Here is a 20,876-nt window from a genome sequence, read left to right on the forward strand (position 1 = left end):
TATGAAAGAGCCCCATACTGGACAATTAAGCTTGTTATGAAGGCCCGCAATGTTCCAGGAGAGAATTTTTAATGAAGAACGGCCACAGGGGGAGTCAAGGGGGTCACCAGATATGACAGTCTGGAGTGAGAATCGGATCAGAATGAGTGATATCGTGAGTCGGAACTGTCGGAATCTGTGCTTGACCTAGAGACTCGCGCTTATCTCCGTTGGAAGGGATTTCAACTCAGTCAATCGACCTCCTCTAGAGGACTAAACCTATTATAACAAGGAATGTCATACACTACAGGCTGGTTATACCAAGAGTTGGTAAACTTTCGGCTGCGAGAGGTTGAATCCACCCTTATCCAATCATCCACATTCCCGGTATGTGCGTGATTATTAGATGGAGGATAGAAAGAGGAAAGTGCAAGGGGTCGAATAGATGAATCTCCCTGTTTCCCCTTCCAAGCAAGAATATATGACACAATCTTGGGGTTTCTAAAGTTCACTACAACGCAATCACCCTTATATTGCTTCGTAGTGTTGCCCAACCAATTAATCCTCCTAACCATCAGAATGCCAGCGGTTGCAAATGGTGGAAGTGGCCTATGGGTATTTAGCCAACTAGTGACTTTATTTTTTAGGGAGTCGTAAGTTTCTAAGTCAGGGTTAGTACACTTAGGGACTCCGGCTAAGACTATTACATAGGGAGCCGCCTCAGGGGGTAAATTCACTACATCTTTCCAGCTTAACTTCTCCAAGTCGTTATTGTCGGTTCCGCCATTAGCACTAAGGGTATTCAGTTCGGCAGCATTATTCGTGGACCTTAATGGGTCAGGTGGATGTTTCTGTGATATTAGAAGCGTATCAGCAGTGGGATGGGGTGACTTCAAAGGTCGTGGAGGATCATCTATAACACTTAATTCCCTTGCTCCTGTAGGTTTAGGAGGACCACCTGAATTAACTGTAGTCAAAAGCAGGGGATCGGGGGGTTGCGGTTGTTGCGCATTATCAATTTTGAGACTAGACCTACTATTGTTCATTAAGCAATTAGTGATAATCCCTGTAGCCTTTTCTATTTATTTTAGTGTATCATTAATAGAATCGAATCTAGCCATTAGGGGATCGAAAAAGACCTTCAGGGCATTCACTAAAATGCTGATTGAAGAATCTTTCTCTCGACTCGATCCCTCAGCGGAGGTAAGGGAGGAAGGGTAGTAGGGTGTTTGTTCACAGATTAGGGTGGGTGTTAGAATATGGGTTTCAATAGAACCGATCGGTGCCTTAGATGGAACCTCAGCTGGTAACTCACGAATAATATCTATTCTGGCCTTTTTCCCACCCTTCATCTGCCTTGCACATTTCCTTTTGGATACAGCCCCCACCCGTGGACCATGAGCTGCTCTCGAAATTGTCTCTCTCCCCCGGACTAGAGCAGCGTCTAATGGAGGTACAGTAGAACTCTCGGGAATAAGTTGAAAGGAGTCCCGCCGAGAGGCTGTACTAGTTCTTAAATCCTGAAGAACCGAATCGATCGTTTGATCGATACTATTCATTAGAGCAGTATGAGAATTATTCAAGATCTCCGAGGATCGAGCAGATGCGAGTAGACCAAGGGAAGATCTTCTGGTGTTTTCAATACCTTCCGAGAGTCGTTGTTCTAGTATATACAGTTCATTATTGACCACAGAATTGGCCCTGATAAGAAAGTTATCCAATGTACCTGGGAGCATCGGGGATGAAGGCAATATTTTCTTCCGTGTAGCCATTGGTTAGCCTCTATGTGCGCTGAAAACCAAGGAGGGGGGCCCGGTCCGTGCTTGAACGGGCTTAAACGGGCCCGCCCTTTGCCCGGGCTTCGCCCCGGACTGCGCCCCGCACGCGTCCCGCTCACGCGTAGATAGATCGTAACTAATATGGGAGGAAGAGGAGGGGCCGGGAAGAGGAACCAGGTGCGGTGGAAAAAAAGTCAAGCAAGGCACACTGGTCCTCGCAGTCCCGGGAACGATGGGAGCCCCAGAAGTTATTCAGCGCCTTGGAATCTTGTCAGCCAGCAGCTCCGTGGAAGGTAGGAGTTTAAACGAAGGTTTAAAAATGAAATAATTCCTCACCTGCGAGCGGCTCCCGCGAAGCGGGGGCCGCGAGGCTTAAAGTAGCAGTGAGAGGAGGGGCCGGGAAGAGGAACCAGGTGCGGTGGAAAAAAAGTCAAGCAAGGCACACTGGTCCTCGCAGTCCCGGGAACGATGGGAGCCCCAGAAGTTATTCAGCGCCTTGGAATCTTGTCAGCCAGCAGCTCCGTGGAAGGTAGGAGTTTAAACGAAGGTTTAAAAATGAAATAATTCCTCGCCTGCAAGCGGCCCCCGCAAAGCGGGGGCCGCGAGGCTTAAAGTAGCAGTGAGAGGAGGGGCCGGGAAGAGGAACCAGGTGCGGTGGAAAAAAAGTCAAGCAAGGCACACTGGTCCTCGCAGTCCCGGGAACGATGGGAGCCCCAGAAGTTATTCAGCGCCTTGGAATCTTGTCAGCCAGCAGCTCCGTGGAAGGTAGGAGTTTAAACGAAGGTTTAAAAATATAATAATTCCTCGCCTCATAATTTCAGAACTGACGCCGTTTCAATATTCAATACAACAAAGCCATAGTTGTTGCTTATTCGTCTTATGCAACTAACAACCATTGACAAAGCCAATAGTCCTGGCTTGTCCTGGCAAAATTCCGGTCCAGTGGCACATTATGCTGAACACAGATTTTCAGTTTACGTGTTTTAAGCTACGCCTTTAATTACATCGGCCACACCCCTGTGAGAGCCCCCTCCCCCCAGTGTTTTCATCCCACTTAATGCCTGACAGCGGAGGCAACTTTATCGTGTTCCCCAAAAACAACGATTCTGCAGACCACCCGCGCCATTCAGCACCTCCCCCAACAAAAACACATTTTCCTTAGCACTCTGACGGCGCATACAGTGCTACTGAAAGAATTGTAATAATTAAACAGAATGCAAAGGAATATAACATCTCCTTGTAAGCGTTCCCTCAAAATAGTCCAGTCTGTTAGATATGTAACGCGAAGGGCTAAATGCAGGGTTTACTACACGTGTTACTTTACAAAACAAGCATTTACAATGCAACGGTCTCGGCATTGTTAAAGTTAGAGCTATTGGCATTGCTCATGACAATGCCGTTTCTTTAAATGTTTTAAAAATACAAACATAAACAAAAATAATGTCATGAGCGATGCCAATAGCTCTAACTTTACCAATGCCGAGACCATTGCATTGTAAATGCTTGTTAATTATTTTAGTGGCAGTCAAGCTCTCTGCCCATGAAGTTGCGTTTCTCTGTGTCTGCTGGTTCTGGCAGGAATTGTGGTGATACAACTCAAGGTTGTAGGTTATTTCAGTAGAGCAGCTGCGCATTTTTTTCTTAGTGATGTCACAACTAGACTTTAGCAAAAATATTATCGACAGGTTTTCATGGCAGGTTTCATGTGTTCTACAAATATAGAAAATTTCTAATGAAAGTAACATTTCACTAGTACAGTCAGGGAAAGACAATGCTCCGCTGAGCCATTGTCATTGGTATACTATAATGCAGACACCAGAGGAGGAGCTAGTGGAAGTAAAAAGGCAACCAACCGGTTTTATTGGAAGACAATTGTCAATGCTCAGTTAAGTTACTTTTGTCATTGAATGTTGGGAGATAGTATTTTGTGTTCTCATTTGTCTGGAGCCGGGAGACATCACATATGTAGTTGTGAACTTGTCCTGTTCTGGTAATAGATTTGTCTATCTATCTATCTATCTATCTATCTATCTATCTATCTATCTATCTATCTATCTATCTATCTATCTATCTATCTATCTATCTATCTATCTATCTATCTATCTATCTATCTATCTATCTATCTATCTATCTAGTTATCTATCTAGTTGGGTGCTCACAATGCATCATTTTCTGTTGTTCATGTGAAGTGGCACAAAAGGCATTTTTGGAGGAAAAAAAACCTGACTGTGTTTAAGGGCTGGTCATGGAGGGAAATTAAAGGAGTTTTGAAAGTTCATATGCTTCCCCATGACTGCTGACTAAGTCCAATAACAATTGGTTATTCACGAAAAGTCAAGTCTGTGTCATCGTGAAAGTGGTGTGCCTGTCTGATGGTTGCAGTTTGGTAGTGATCCCTGGTTCTTTTTTTTTATAAAGAGATATGTCATACCTTTTGATTACTTCAGAGACACTAGTAGTTGTTTCTCGATCTGCAGACATTTCTAAAACACATGTAATAAATGTTTGCTGTTGTGTGGAACTGCCCCCCCAAGCTGGTATGGTGACTGCTCTTGAGATAGCAAGAGTCCTTGAGTAGGGAGATACCATGTAGGAGCATTGGCACAGAACAGTGATTCAAAAGGGGATTCTTTGAAGGTGGGTGGTGGCAGCCCCAGAGGGTTCAAGCGGCCTGGCTGCTGGGTGAGCTGAACACCAGTAGAGGTGGGCAGGGAGACGTGTTTAGAGCTGAAGGCCTTCCCATATGGACTGTTACTGTCCTGACGCCTACCCCCTAGTCCGAGGTTCAGGAGTGGTCTGCTCGCCTCACTTGACAGCATTTATACAGCTCCCTGTCCAGTGCAGATGGTGTCTAGGCCCTGGGCTGGATCCTTAATCCTCACATGCACATTCTGCAACTTTAGTTTCATTTGTCAATGTAAAAGACCTCTGAGGGGTGCACTTTAGGTGTTTTTCAGTTTTTATTTTGTGTGGTTATATTTCGTGGATCCAGTCCAGAAAGGCAGCAGCCTGCTTCATACAAAGCGTGTCAATACTGGCTGCTTTCTGCAGTTCACATGAGCAGTAGTGTGTGTTCGGCTGCTATGACAGCACCCATGGCTGGTATAAAACATACAAATTCACAGCGGTCGCTGTTTTTGGTAGAAGGAGCTCTTCAAGCCTTGCCATAAGCACAGTGTCAGCATTTGATGTGTCATGGCAGTGAGCGATGGGTGGGTGAGCTGGAATTATGCTGGGATTATGCTTCTAGTTTGACTCACCCACACAGCCAAAGAAAGAAAGCTAGATGCTCAGGTAAGGAATGCCATTAAAGGCAAATTATGTGACTTTTTTAATAAGAATTTTTTTATTAGATTTTCATCACAAACATAAACAAAGCACACCTTTTGAGGGTCTGCGCAGGGAACCTGCAACAAAGTGCCATGCCAGTCGCTTCAGACCTCTGTTCCCATACCTCTCCTCTTACTTACAACCCCTTTCGAGTCCATAATAGGACCACCATTTGCCCCACAACACTGAAACGTTTCTTTGGGCACCCCCTTGCAATATAGGTAGGTTCCTCCTGCTGTGCACAATGGTCCATACCCGCCCTCCATTCCCGGGGATGGAGAGGGAGACACTAGGCGCTGGCCTAAATTGTGTGACATTTTAGGTCATCGTTTTCTAGCAGTTTTGATAGGCATTACTACGCAATGGATCACGTTATAAAAAGCACATATGAAAAAAAAAAAGAAATGTATACACATCTAAGCCCATCCTATTTGAAATGTTATACACCAGCAATTCATGATTTTGTCCTGCATGGAAATAGAGTGACATTTTGTTAACCCTATCCTTTCTGCCTTCATGAGTAAAATAGTTTCTTTAAAGCACTGTATAATATTGCCCTCAGCAGAAAACAAGCCTGCTTGTACACAATTACTGCAGTGAAATCTGTACCTCTTTTAATGAGTGCCACTTCGGTTTTTAAACTTTTCTTCGGTGTTGGGTTGGGTTTTTCCTATGTTCCTATTACTAGTTGCCTGGAAGCACTTCTTTCCATAAAGAAACAGCTCTACGTAACAGTATAGCACATTACATATTTATGATTTATGTACCTCGCTAGCAGGCTCTGTGAGGTTTAAAACACCAGACCTTAGGAACATGCAACACTGTTGGCATTATTGTGAGCTCTGAGTAAAGTCTTAAGATAGCTTCTGGTTTAAGGAAATTGCCTGGGATGTACACAAGAACAGCAAAACATGTTTACTGTCGTTTCCATTTGCATTCCTGATTAAAGTGAAATAGTTATAGGTTTTCCATCCAATTGTTATGTGATCTGAGCCAAATTGTTACCTTTTGAAATGGCTTACTACAGCTGAGAAGGAGCAGTTACCATTTGTAAAGTGTCTGGTGTGCCACCGCACCCTGCACACAGCAGCTTTTAATGACTGGGTCTGATGTATAAATGCTTGTTGTGCCCAAAATGCTTTCACAAAATCAAACGTTCCAACCTCAAAAAGCTGTGTTGCAGTGTACTAAAAAACACTGTGAGACAAAGGGATTTTCTACTTGTAAATCCACCTTTGTTACCCATATGAATTGCATTAGGGAAGGGGGTGAAAGGGACTTCTCACGTCCACTTGTGATTCAGAAATCAACCTATCAATGGTGTATGATGGCAAATCTGATGGCGAATAGATCCGTCGCAGATATCGTACTTAGGGTGGTAAGGGATGCGCTCTGGACATCTTCCCTTCTCATCGTTAGGGCGGCGGCCTAGTGGCATGGGGGAGCAGACAGAGGTCCAAGGGCTACTGCATGCCTACCACCCCCATTTATTTTAAAGCAGCGACTGTCTTTTTACGGGGCATTGGCTATTGTTATTATTTTTTTTACAAGAAATGTGGTGGAGGGCAGCTGCCTCTCACAGGTTTCCATACATATGCTGGCAGCCAGGTGTAAGGGTTTGCAAAATGCCTCCTGCTAAATGAATATTAATGAAGCAGGAGGTTTTGCAGCCTCTCCCGAACATGCATTTTCAGTGGGATATGTTAGTACATCAGTTGCATCGCAGCATTTAGGGCGCAGCTGCACGACCCATAGGCGCGGTGCACTTAACTTTTAGTTGAAGCACATATGTTCATGCGGAAGATTGCACAGCATGAGACAGCATCTTTCAGCGGCCCTTCCATTGTATGCCGCAATGATGGCAAGAGAAGGCTCAGGAATTTGAATAAGGAAGTGCATCTTCAACAGGACTAACGGGTCAGCTGTAGGGACAGAATTAAAGCAAGCATTGAAAATGCAATAGGTCTCGCCTTTTATTAAGTTGAAGCCATTTGCTTTGCTACACAATACCATTAGCAAAGCAAATGGCTTTAACTTAATCAAAGGCGAGACCTATTCCATTTTCAATGCTTGTTTTGATACTTATGTTAGTTTGCGCTTACGTCTTCATAAATTTGTTTTCCACAGACGACACTCAGCCCAAATTAGCTCACTTTTTTACCACATGTAGGAGAATGTAGAGGAGTTGCGTTTTCTCCTGGATTGGTCTAGGAAAACAGCCCAAAGAATTTTTGAAAAAAATTGAACAACTGGAGAAAAGTGCATGGTCTCTTTTCTAAAAATGCCATTGTTCTTTCCACAGCTTTCAGAAACCGTCAGAGTGAAAAATATTATGTTTTTATTGTATTGCAACACTGTAAGCGGTGATCAATATTTCCCGTTTCTACAGTTCCAACTTACATAAAAAATGGAGGAATAAGGTGTGGATCCAAAAAGCTAATCTGGACGAAATTCTAAATTCTGGAAATGTTAACTTGTGTAGATTCCCAAAGACACTAATCGCAGAAACAAAAAAAAGTTTAAATAAATAGGAAGAAAGAGAAATAGGCAACATAGATTTAATTTGTGTTTTTGCACTAAAACAGAATCTGCAAAAATATTATTTTCCTTCGTCTGTCAGGCTCTTCTGGTAATAGATTATATGTATAGTCTTTGTTTGTTGTCCAAAAATGTGCAATACCCAGACCTATCAATCAAATTGCAGCCTAATAAATGTATTTTTCAATATGTGCTGGCCATGCTGCACTCTATAGCGCAATAGCATGGGAAAATCTAATGAATAATAAATGGGTATGAAGTAAAGTTGCGCATTTTTAATTGTAATAACCTAAATCCTTAAACTCAGATTTTTTATTTATGCCACTCCAAAGTTTGAATTGCCCATTATTTCAGGTGTTTCTGGGGGCATTTCTTCAAAATGTGTGTTTTATGCACACTGACTTACTACAGGAAGCCAAAGCTCCTGGCTAATTGTAAATAGGTAATAACATTGCTTGAGCAGCTGGCACAGATCGGCTGCTAAAAGCAGTGGGGCGATGTTACTCCACCTCAGTGGAGGAGCCGCCACTGCTAGAAAGACCCAAAAAAAATTGTTACCTGACATGTGGGTGGGCCTCTTGCCAGGGACTAGAAAGACCCCCAAAACCCACCGTGGAAACATCCAGATTTTTGTTTCGAATTTACATTGATTCTTGGGATGTGCATAGCTGTTGGGGTTGGCAGACACCTAGGAACATTCCAACCTCAGCTTTTCTGAAAACTAAAGAACAGGGTAAACCAATGCTTGTATGGGCAGTACGTTTTCTTATAGAGATTGCTCTGCAAACATCATAACTATGCCTAAAACATTCAGTTTCCTCTCACTTTCCATGGGGGATGGGTGCAGTATTGGCCCTGAAATCGGTGGGCAACGAAGGTACCCTATCAAACCTGGGCTTTTCTTAAAACTAGAGACCCAGGTGAATCCAGGGTGAAGTGGCTTGTGTGGGTCCCAGAAGGTTTCTTTTATTTTAACCTAGAATGCCATGCAAACGTTACACCTATACCTTTAAAAGAACGAATTTTCTCTCGCTTCCCGGGTAGGGTGGCTGTATTATTCAACCTGTGGTTGACTACCACCTAGTGAAACCTACCAACCTTTCATATTTTTGAAAACTAGCAATCCTTGGGAATCGAGGGCTGTGTGCCTTAACATGAAATTCTTCACTTTTTTGCTAACGAGCATGCCCTGCACATGAGTATTAGTGAAAATTATCGATTACTTCATATCTGTAACAGGAAACTCCAGAACTTGCTGCCAAACCCGGAAGTTCTACAACTTTGCATTCTCACTTTGCTGATAAAAATGGTACCCCACATGTCTGGGCAGGCATATGGGGTACCAGAAGGACTGGGGCTAAACTCTGACCACATTAAGTCCATGAAGCACCAATGTGGTCTTCACATGGTCACAAATGTGGTCCGATACAGCTATGTGAGATAGGCTAACCTATATAACCAGCCTGATAGTTGATTCTAATTCCCTACAAACATCCCACACTGATCATGTTTCATACAAAAAAGAACCAGGCTGCAGAAAAAGCTCTTTCCCGGTAGCCCGAGGTGGGGCCTGCAAAGGAAAGCCTTTTGGTGCAAATATAAGAGGATTTTTCTGTCCTGTGTGCGAGGACGAGACATCCACCTACACTGCAATCCAGTAGTCATGCCGAGGATGTTTTTGTGATGTGCTACACACTTACAGGGTTAATGACTGAAAATATCGGCTTAATTTAGATTTTGGCGTATGGGTACAAACGTGATGGAGGGCACGTTCGCCTTATCACAAGTGCATTTTTTCGTAGGACACTTCTAATAGGGTGGAGGGGATATGTATCACGTTTGTAGTACCTATCTGCCAAACTGTAAATCAGGCACCAGCGTTGTAGCATATTTTGTACCTGACTTCACCATCTTGTTCAGAGCTAGGCTTTGATTGTTCAGCTATATGCAGCAACACTTTATGGTATTATGAGCCACGACACACTTGCATTCTGGGAAAAGACAGATCTCTTTCTATCGTCCAAACCCTCAATGAGTTAGATCATTTCCCATGTCATTTGCTAGGTTACCCTGACTGTCCCCTGAACACGTGTTCCCATGTCCCTCATATTGTACCTGTTTCTGTGTTGCAGATTGATGAGCTTTATGAATCCTACTGTATCCAGCGAAGGCTTCGAGATGGTGCCCACAACATGGTAAAAGCCTACACTGCCTCCCCTGGAAGTAAAGAGGCCAGAGAGAGCCAGGTCGAAGCTGGCAAGGGATACAAAGAATACACTGAGGTAAGGCCATAGAAGTGATACAGGACGCACATAAAAGTCAGGCCACGAAAGGGCTACAAGAAGGCCTGAGATAGGGTTGGTCACAGGATATAGTTGGTGCACATAGGTATGGATTCAAAGGGGTAAAGGTAGTGCCCTCCGGTAGGTCTGGGAAACCTGATTGAAGAGAGTACTCCGATGTAGGCCAAAGATAACATACAAGGAGTGAGTACATCAAGAATGTGATCGAAGCAGAACAGCAAGATGAGTCTAGGAAAGGAATATAAGCAATACATCAAGAATAAGGCTTAAAAACCTTGGATGGCAGGCCTGAGATTACTCTGCATGCTTAAGAGGCTGGTGATGTGCTCGGTAGCATGAGCATCCCTGCTGAAGCACTGGGGGTGTAGACAGTCAGGAAAGCGTCTCCCTTTTAGGATACGGTGCTAGCTTTGAGACGGTTTTTGGGAACTGAGTGAGACTCTCCTTCGTGGACCTCTCAGGCTATGACACTGACTTCATTTCAGCATCCTCCTGTGAACCTACTTCATGGTCCTCCATTTTAGAGTATCCGAAGTCCTTGTTTATTGTGCTTCAACTGTAAAACTGCGACCAAAAGGCTCCAGGATGCCATCTTAAATCACAGGACCCAGGAAAGGGAGAGTCGGTGTAAGATTAAGGATGGAGCATTAACAGGGGAAGGCTCCACGGTATAGGTCTAGAAACACTCGACACTGTTTATACTGGGAGAGTGGAAGCACAGATTAAGGGCAATACATTTATGTTATTGAGAAACGTCCTGTGTGAGTTTGACTGTAATTCTTTGTTGGAAAAGACCCTGGCAATGCATTGATTTTCTAGGCAGTGTATTACAGTGCCCTCTCCTGTTTAACAGTTTTAGATATGATGGTCTATTCGTTTTCTCGCAAGGTTGGTAACCACCCATCTCTGTTTCCATTCCTGCCACAGAACATGTGTGTGCTGGAGAGCGACCTGGAGAACCTGCTCGGGGAATTTCATGTAAAAATGAAAGGTGAGAAGGAAATCCTTTGGCAGTTAACTGGTTAACTGTGTATGGTGTGACACCAAAGTACCCTTTTTACATTCTTATCCTATTGAGAGGGGGAGGGTGTGTGTTCGACTCTGTACATAGACGGCCAGGCAATTTGCTCTTCTGCATCTTGCAGATAAATCTCACTTGTCGGGTGATAAGGGCTACTGTGCAACATACTTTAAATGCGTGCTAATTATATTTACTGCTATATTCAATGTTTTAAGTTTGACGGTGATTTTCCTAATGTTTTTACCGGGAAAAATTAAAGTGGAGCCCGATGGTGCCTGATACGAGGCTGGGGTCCAAGGTCAGCTGTGAGATAAGGTGCACTGGAGAGGAGTAGTGGATAATCAAGCTTGTAAGTGAGTGCGTTGCAGAGTCCAGGGTCAGGTGGAGGTAGCAATGAAGAGGGATTCTCCCTGAAGGCTCGCGCAGAGGGAGCCTGAGAAGTGTCACTTGCCTGATACTCCCACCTCAGAAACCTCCTCTTCCCATCAAAGGAACATTACATGGAAAAACACTTTTTGAGAGTGATAATATTTAGAAAGAGATTTGGAAAAGAGTGCGTTTTACTGGGCCTTGTAAGACTAAGAAGAGATAAAGGAGGGCCCTGAGGCAGGCCAACCTAGACATTTGTATTTGTATCGACATTTATAAAGCGCGCTGTAACCCCACGGGCATCCTGGCGCTAAGATACTAGTAAGATGCTGGCGGGTAAGTAGTGTGACAGAGCCAGTGATTATGCTCTAGGAAAGAGCCAGGTCTTGGCTTTCTTTCGAAACAACAGTAGGTCCTGCCTTTGCCTCAACTCCAAGGGAAGGCTGTTCCAAAGGCGGGCAGCTGCCACGCCAAATGCTCATCCCCCCATTGTAGATCTCTTTATCCTCGGGATCTTGACCAGGTTGGCTGAGGAGGATCGTAAGCTGCGCGCCAGTGAGTACCACCTGAACATCCTCTGCAGAGGTTTAGGTCCAAGTCTATTTAGTGCTTTAAAGACAATGCACAAAGACTTGAACATTATCCTTTGGGTCACGGAAGCCAATGCAGCTCCGCTAACGCCCGAGTTGTTGATGACCGGCGTGGTCTTGCCAATGCAAGCTTCGCTGCTGCCGCCTGAATTCTCTGGAGCCTCGTAATCAAGTAACTCGGGGACTCCAGTAGCAAGGCGTAACAATAATCCAGGCAGCGGCTCAGGATAACACTCCTAACCACTGTAGCTCTGGCCTGGGAAGGTAGCAATGGCAGCACCTTCCGGAGACCTCTGATAAGAGTGTAGCAGCTTCCAACCAGCTTATTGACATGGGATTCCAGATTCAGCTTATCATTGAAGATAACTCCCAGATTGCGTACCGTACTCATGGGTACCAAGGTGGCATCTGTGGGGATAGGCCAGAAGTCAGTCGATACAATTGGCGGACCTCTGCCCACCCCACAGTGCAGAATCTCCGTTTTGTCGTTGTTAAACTGTAATGAGTTGTTTCTCAACCAACTCACCATTTCCCCCCGCATACAATTATGGAATGTTTCTTGGGAGTCATATATGCGACAAATCGAGCCCACAGTGGCCCACCCAAATAAAAAAAATCCTGGTTCCGGGCCGGCAGCACAGGGACCTGGGTTGCCTTCAGCCCCAAGTGAATGGGTCGCCGGGTCAGCCTTGCCTAAGACTAGCACATCTGGAGATGTTGGCAGAGTGTTTCCCACCAAGCCTTTTCCTACCCCTGTCTCGTCTGGCAACAAAGTTAAGCTGGCTGTGTCAGCCGCAATGTTATCCAAGGAGGCTGGATGAGTAAAAACATGCAGATCAGTGCTCGCGGCCTTTGGCCCCTGTGCTGGGTCATCTGTCGCTCCTCTTGCTTGAAGAGACGCAGCCATCATCTCCATGGAGCCAGTCTTCTTGCTGCCTGCCCTGCCGCTTCCCAAGAAGATTGCTGGAATTACTGCTTGTTTCACCCTCGGCAGGTCAGCGCTAGACCAAGGCCCTTTCGTTTTCACTTTACTGCCGATGTCTTCCGTATCACGTTTCTCGGAGGGGCTTCATCATGTCTCTGTCCAGCCAGGGTCTTCTGGCTGGCAAGGGCTCCAAGAGGCCCCATGGGCGCACCGGTCTCACTGCGGTCCTTCGCAATCATGGCTCCCTTGAGGGGCATCGCACACGTCCTGCTCGACGAGGCTCGCAGCCCCAGTCGCCTAGCACCTTTGCTGCGGCTCACCACAAACACAAGGTAAGCTGCTTAATTCCCACAGGATCAAAGATCTCCAGAAGGCTTCCTTTCCCCCCCAGATGGGCTTGCAGCCTTCTGACCACCTGAAATAACAGCATCCGTGCTTTTAGATATCACAGAGACATGGATATTTTCGGCAGGTTCGGGTAGGCGGCTCGCGCAGTATCTAAGCATTCGCCCTCTTGCTCTCCTAGCCGATCTTTGCTCCACCCATCTGATGGAAATGGGATTATTCTGACACAAACCTGGCTTTGAGGGAGTGGGGCTCGGCAGCCAGAGAATCCCCTCAGAAAATATCAGTTTTGAATTTGGAAGCTAATGCTGAATCCCGCCCCCCCCACTCAATGGTATTAATTTATTCCACATTGAAACAAATAGAGGTCGAATCCCGCTTGGAGTATTAGAGAGTGCATCTGGCCACTAAAAAACTTTAACGAGCAATGTGTAAGATCAATAAGATGATTTATTTCGGGAATTTCCTTCTGCGCCAGGCTATTTTTGAGAAAGCCAAGCCTGAGGCCTATCGATCCTTTAAGGGACATACCTTTTTTGTCAGACCCGATTTCTGTATCATGACAGTGAAGAGAAGGTGGCGACTTCGGCAAATGATTAGGCCTTTCCAAAAACTTGGCTGTGAAGCTTACCTGTTGAGACCTGCTCGCCCCAAGATTATCTTTAAGGGATCAATTAGGGTTTTTTCTTCGGAAATTCAAGCCCAGGACTTCCTGAAAGAGATTTGGAACGAGGGGAGAAAGGGGGGATGATGGGCTGATCAAAAGACTTGATAAGAGAACTAATCTCCTTATGATAAAGGGATTAAAATTACGATGGTTGAAAAGTCTCTGGGGGGCAACCTTATATCACGGGGGTGGTTTGACGAGTTTTAAATATAATGGGCACAGCTTTCATCTCTACCTTACTGGGTTTGGGCTCCTTTTTTTCCTCTAGAGCATTTTTGTTTCTCTTTTCTTTTAATCCCCAATTTGTAGTGTGTGGCGGAGTGGGCTTGGGGGGTGGCACGGAGTTGTGGTGGATTCCGAGCTGACATCATAAGGGTCCTTGCAACCACATTGCTCTCTGTGGAGGGGGGGGGGGAGTCGGTGAGGGTTCCAAGCAGGTTTCTTTCAAGAAAGGTTTTGGACAGGGTAATTGACTTGTGTTTTTGGATTACTACCAATTATAGATGAGTAAGTTAAGAATAGCGTCAGTAAATATATTCTGATTAAATAATCCTCTGAAAAAACGAAGGGTCAATGTGGACATGCAATTTCTGAAGGCAGATATTTTTTGCCTTCAGGAGACACAGGTGGAGGCAAATAGGTGCGAAGTGGCAGAGGTAGCAGAGTTTGAATTGGTGACTTATACCACGCAAGGCACATATACATGGGGGTGGCAATTATGGCTCGGGAGGGGAGGGCCAGGTTTCCACGGACTAGGGACGATGCATATAGCCGATGGGCTATTGAGCAAAGTTGTATTGACAATAATATGTTTACACTCTGCTCGGTTAATGGATCCGTGATTGATGACCCAACTATGTTTGGATGGCTCAACAATCAATTGGCCAATCTCTCTTACAATTTGTGGAGATTTCAATATCAGTATTAATGGTACGGGTGGTAATTTTGGGACATGGGAAGCTCAATATCAGGGGCGGAAACCAAGGGTGTTTAGATCCGTCCGGTATCTATGTTATACTCATGGTCCATCCAACATTTGGGCAGAAAAGGAGCTCCTCGATCTGGGCTGTATGTTCTCTCCCCCCCCCCCCCACTGGGTACATGCTAGACTTGATTATTTTTTTATATCCCAGGAATTAGCTTTTACGTGCAATATACATAAATACCCTAGGGTAATGTCAGTCCATAATCCTTTGGTGGTGGAGTTTGAGATGGGGCAATCTCCCCCTCCTCCTTCAGTTGGTCTTTTGAAAAGGCCTTGCTATACGATGCAGGCTATATTAAGGACATCAGTGAATGGATACCCTGGTTTATTCTGGAGAATTTAGGGAGTGCCTGGTTAGAGATTGTATGGGACGCTTTTAAGGCCGGGGTGTGGGGGAGACCTTGAGATTCAATTGGGCCCAACAGAAGTGGAAAAGACCACTGCAAGAATTGTATGGGAAGTTAGCAGTGGCAGGAGAACTACTAATCGTGGCAGTTGCCAGGGGTGAAGAAGAAATAGAGTAGGCCCAGCTGAAAGTAGTGGTAGCAAAATATGCGGTAGTTGGCATCTCAGCAAAAAAGCTGCTGATAAATACTTCGCCTGGAAGAATAGGATGTACTAATTTAATAAAAAGGTGGGGCACTTGTTAGCAGTGCGTACCAAGCAGAAAACAACACTTTGCCAGATAAGGGATATTCGGGACCCGGTTAGCGGGGGTAACCTCTGAACCCAATGACATACGATCTTCTTTCCAAAAGTATTACCAGCAATTGTATAAGAAAGATGATGCTCAAAAAGACCTGGATTTCGAGGAATAATTAAAGGATAGCCAGCATACAGAGGTATCAATGGAAAAAAAAAAGAAACGCTGGAGTCTCCAATCTCGGAAGAAGAAGTTATCAAAGCTATTCAATCTGTACCCGCAGGGAAAGCAACTGGGACGGAATGCATACCGGGAGAGTTTTATAAGGTGTTTGCCTCCCAGTTACAAGCTTTTATGGTTGAGGTGTTCTTAAAAGCACAAGCAGTGGGCCGAGTGCCAGAATCTTGGGCTTTGGACAATATAATAGTCTTCCCTAAGAAAGGGAAACCTGCCCAAGCGTTAGGATCTTATCGGCCAATCACTCTGGTCAATAGTGATGCCAACATTTATGCTAAAGTACTGGCCATGAGATTGGCAGGTGTCATTAGGAAGCTAGTTTCACCGGCTCAACACGGTTTCATCCCGGACGGAGCACAATAGACCATATTCGCCGGACAATAACATTATTTAAAGACGCTGCAGGCATAGCCGGAGGCCCTATGGCGTTAACTCTACTTGATGCAGAGAAAGCGTTTGATAGGGTCTCCTGGCCTTTCCTGTGGGCTATAATGGAAAAAAAGGCCTGGGATCAAGGTTCATTACTGCAATCCAATCTCTCTACCGTAATCCTGTGGCCAAGATCTTGTCATGGGAGGGATGTCTGAGACAGTGGTTCTCGGTCGGGGTATGTGGCAGGAGTGTTCATGCTCGGCCTTATTGTTTGCCCTTTATATGGACCCTCTAATCAGGAAAATCATGTATAATCCGCTAATTTTACCACTGAGCTGCACGGGGGGGGGACTAAAATTTCAGCCTATGCAGATGATTTGGCAGTTTTCACCTCTAATCCCGAGGGTGCCATGAGAGAGCTGGAGATTGAAGTGGCGAAATTTAGACATCTGTCCGGTCATCTGTTAAATCAGAATAAAACACAAATTGTGGCCAACAGAATGACGCAATTTAGCAATAGCCGGGTGGTCTCACATGCTGTTTTTTTGGATGTCGATATTTCAGCTGACATTGAGAAGATTGTGGAATGTAATTTAGGCCCGCTGATTCAGAGAACTAACTTGAGTTTTTGAGAATGAATAATCTTAGATTGACGCTAATTGGGAGGAGCAATGTTGACAAGATGTTGTTCCTTCCTAAGATTCTGTATTTCTTCAGGGCTATTCCCTTGGAGGTAGACAGATGCTGGTTTAAAGCCTTAAACCAGATGATTACCAGATTCCTGTGGGCTTATACATGCCCCAGAAGAGCCCTTAAGTTTCTGACTCCCCTGAGAGAAGGGGAGGCTGGGCAGTCCCAAACCTCTTACTGTATTACTGGGCTTCAGTCAGTCTTGTTGATATAGGAGGATGTAGGGAAACCAGGAGGTGATAGCCCCCTTTCAACGTATGAATTATTCATGGGAGATGTGGCTAGGGGTTGTCTTATGCATCAAATGGAATTTTGTTATTTTAAACGGTTTAAGTTAAAACTATGATATGTGCATGTAAAGTTTCGTCTGCAGTCTGGAAGAAACTTGGATTGGGGTGATTGAATTTGTATACACCAATGTACAATAATGATTCTCTCCCCGACATTTTTAAGGATGGATATGCTAGACGCTGGAAGGATGCGGGTTGTCTAAATTGGGGGATTTTATGGGCAGCAAGAGCGTCTGCCCATCTGAAGAGATTAAGAATACGTTTGGTTTGGAGCACAAGGAATTCTTTAAGTACCTTCAGATAAGAGACTTTTTGAGCTTTTTGAGCAAGAAAGGCGGTGTCACGATTCACTCCCTGTGCTCTCGTGCCCACCACCAGGGGGCCGAATTGTGGGGCTTTCCAGTGTTCTGATATGCTTCCAGACACTCCCCTTTATGCATATCCTGACTTCCAGGCATTAGGACACCATTTAGGAATTGACATCGATTCTCAATCCATGCCGGATTTTGTGGAAGCCAGTCTGCTCATACTGGAAACTCCATTACCTATAATCCCACAGCCTTCAGTCCTACTTTTTTTCCTGACTCCTGATCTAACACTGTTCTAGTGTACCCTTGTAGCCTCCCCTTCTGTATGTCTTTTTCCAGTCCCTGCCTTTCCTCCCATTTCCTTGGTTCCAGTTCATAGTTTGCTGTCTTTCTATTCTGCTGTCTTTCTTCTGTTACCTTGTATGTTTGTTACTTGGGTGCTTCCAAGTGTGCCCAATGATTTCTTCCATTCCTGTTAAGCACTCCTCCTTGCAAGCGCCTTGTCTATTGTGCTTGTGTTTAGTTCTACCCCCTTGATGTTACTGCCTTGCGTGTTCCTGTTTGACCGCCAGGAACCGTGGGCACAGCTGACTAGGTGGTGGTTTCTTGACTAGGTGGTGTTTCTTGTTCACTGTGAGTATTGTCTTTGAGTTACATTTACAACATCAGCATAGGTATAAGCTCCACAGACCCTCCTTTGCATGCATATCCTATCTGTGGGTATTTGCAGTCAGTATCTGTAACAGCAATTGTGGGTGAGAAACTTACTGAGCTTCAGTCTTACTGTGTGGAGCTTCTGAATGCTTTACCTCACACTCCCCTTCATTGTTAATGTTGTTTCATGTATATGTCTTGCACATTCGTCCTGGGTGTAGTTTTTCTGAATGCTAAATCACCTCATGAGTGCCTGTCCTTTCTGAGTCTTAGCCATATTGTTACTTTGCGCAGTCTTCCCCTTTGGATCCCTTTTCTCCTCTGACTTCCTGTATGACCCTGGGCAGCGTTGTACTCCTCTTTCTGCGTATTTTTGGTACCCAATTCCCAGTACTTGCCCAAGTCCCTGACTGTGTCCCAGACAGTCCCGGACAGTCCCTGACAGGCGGGTGTGTGTAGATTTCTAAGAGTAGATGGGATTGATTCATTATTTAATTTCCAACCCCTGCTGATTACACTCTATAAGATGCTGAATGCTAGGATGGCAGACAACCTAGCTAAACACATTATCTGATGGGAAGAACTCCTCAAAGAGAGCACAAGGGAATGTCAAGACTCACTGCATTTTGCACAATCCACTTTGGTGGCAGCTCATTTGCAGATGCAGTATTTCAAAACTTGGTATAATCTCTATATGACTCTCGCAAAGATTTCGAAGTGGGGAGAATGCGCTGGTACTCCGTGTCCCCGATGTGGTGGCTATGCGGTGGATCTCATCCCTATGTTTGCAACCTGCACAAGCCTCAATAGTCTCAAATGGGATATTGGCAGGATGTTTGAGCTCCAGTTTGGGCACCGGGTAGCTGTCACTCCCCAGCTTATCATTTTGGGGGTGGGAGAATTCGATTCCCAGCCACGCACAGGCTTTTATGTTTGTAGCTATGACAGTGTTAAGGCTGTGCCTGGCTACAGGATGGCTAGATCCAGACCCGATAAGTCAGCATTGGATGGCCAACTTTTAGCTATATTCCACTTGGAATCGGCAGTCTATACTCGGAAGGGCCAGCAAAGAAAAGGGGGTTAGAAATCTGGGCCCCCCAGAGGAATTGGATAAGGCAATTGGATGGGGAGGACTCTGATGAGGAGGGGACATAGGGTGGCAGACCTGTTTTGTCAGGGAGTCTGCTAGTCACTGGAGGGGATATCTATTGATTTATGATGTATGTGCTTCCAAGAGGCTTGTACTCTCATCTGTTCTATTTCCTACTCCTCTCTCTTTTTTGTATCTTATGCTTACAACAAATGAATTTGACTGTTTTCTGCTTTGAACGAGGTCGGGCGGGAGGATGGGGATGGGGGATTGTCTGTCTATATGGAAAAATGTGCAATAAGAAAGGTTTAAAAAAAAAAAGCTTAACAGAACTTATACAGAGAATTTTTTTTTCTGTAACTAAACACATCCTTCTGATAAGAAATTCATAAAGATAATTCATATATTTCCGTTAACCAATTAATTCCTGAGGCCATAGGAAGAACAGACGCTCTAGGGTGGGAGGAATGAGATACGAGTAGGCTTAGCCTTGCCTCCGCATCCTTACTAGAATTGAAGATTTCCTTTGCAATAGGTAGGATATTTTTCATTCTATGTCAGGACCGGAGGCGATGATTAGGCTGGTTTAAAACTTCTCTACCACCGCAGATGCCAAATGTGTAATCCGCTTAAAGTAAAATCTCTTAAACGTAGAATCTGAGGATCGATCTGCTGCATTGAGGTTGTCCTCCAAACACGCCCCTAATGAGAAAGCCTTGTAAGCCACGGCTCCCCGTACAGAGTGAGCTCCAAATTTAGAAACATCAATCCCCGCTTCCTGTAACACCCAACTGGCAATAGTAGGGGAGGAAACAGTTTGTGAGGTTTTGTAAGTGTAATAAACAATTGTCGTTTGCCCGGAGGGTTCATTTCTTCAGTCATAGCTTCGTACATTTTCACTGCCCTTGACATACACAATTTATGAGCCTCAGGAAAAGCTGGATAAAGCACAATTCTCGAATTATATTATGTGCATCTAGAAATGTGAAAAGTTACCCGTACGAGGGTAAACACTCTACGTGTGAGATCAAGCATCCTCATGTCTGACACTCTCCGGCAGGAAATAAGGCAGAGCAGGGTAACCAGTTTTGACGACATCTGTTCCTTGAAAGGTATTTATTGGTCGGTCAAGACTTGAATAATGAAGAATTTGTTAACATCCCACAATTGGGAATAGCTAGTTTCTGGTGGGCTAGACAACCTAATGCCCCTGAGAAGTTTACAAACAAGGGGTTGTTCCCCAACCAGATGACCGTCCACAAAACTATGTTCTGTGGGGACCGCTAAATGGAAGGTATTGATAGACGACAGGCTAAGCTGTCAGTCGCCAGATCCGCCAGAAAATTCTAAATACACACAACTGCTGAACCCACGGGATCAAATTGCGGTTGATGACACCAACTAGACCATCTGAATCAGGCAGAGCGGTATCACCTATGTGTGCCAATCACCCAGGCTTTGGCAAGTAGGGCCGCTGCCTGAGATTAACTGGGGATTTCAGTAGTTCCCTGTAACCCCCCACGCCATGAGACAGAGGGTCTGAGAGAGTGCTAAATGATGAGGGTTTCCCTGGGCAGCCAATAGGAGATCCTGAAATAGAGATAGAGGGACGGGAAAATCCCAAGAAAGTTCAATCAGAGGCGGAAACAAGACATGAGACCTCCATATTGGAGTGATCAGCACTAGGTCCGCGCTCTGCCGACTTACCTGAGTGGACACCCGCATAATCATCGCTAACTGGGGAAAGGCATAACCCCTCTCC

At 45.0% G+C, this 20,876-nt stretch overlaps 1 protein-coding gene across 4 annotated transcripts in view; it reads left to right on the forward strand.

The window, feature by feature from the left end:
• Positions 1-20,876, forward strand: part of RIPOR1 (RHO family interacting cell polarization regulator 1) — a 1,579,345-nt gene that overhangs the window by 669,616 nt on the left and 888,853 nt on the right. For all 4 annotated transcript variants that reach the window (XM_085639402.1, XM_085639400.1, XM_085639399.1 and 1 more), the window contains exons 7-8: positions 9,758-9,907; positions 10,856-10,919. In XM_085639402.1, the coding sequence (XP_085495528.1) occupies positions 9,758-9,907; positions 10,856-10,919 (214 nt within the window). The remainder of the gene's footprint in view (positions 1-9,757; positions 9,908-10,855; positions 10,920-20,876) is intronic.

The sequence above is a fragment of the Triturus cristatus genome, chromosome 12, assembly GCF_964204655.1.
Source record: "Triturus cristatus chromosome 12, aTriCri1.1, whole genome shotgun sequence".
Lineage (NCBI taxonomy): Eukaryota > Metazoa > Chordata > Amphibia > Caudata > Salamandridae > Triturus > Triturus cristatus.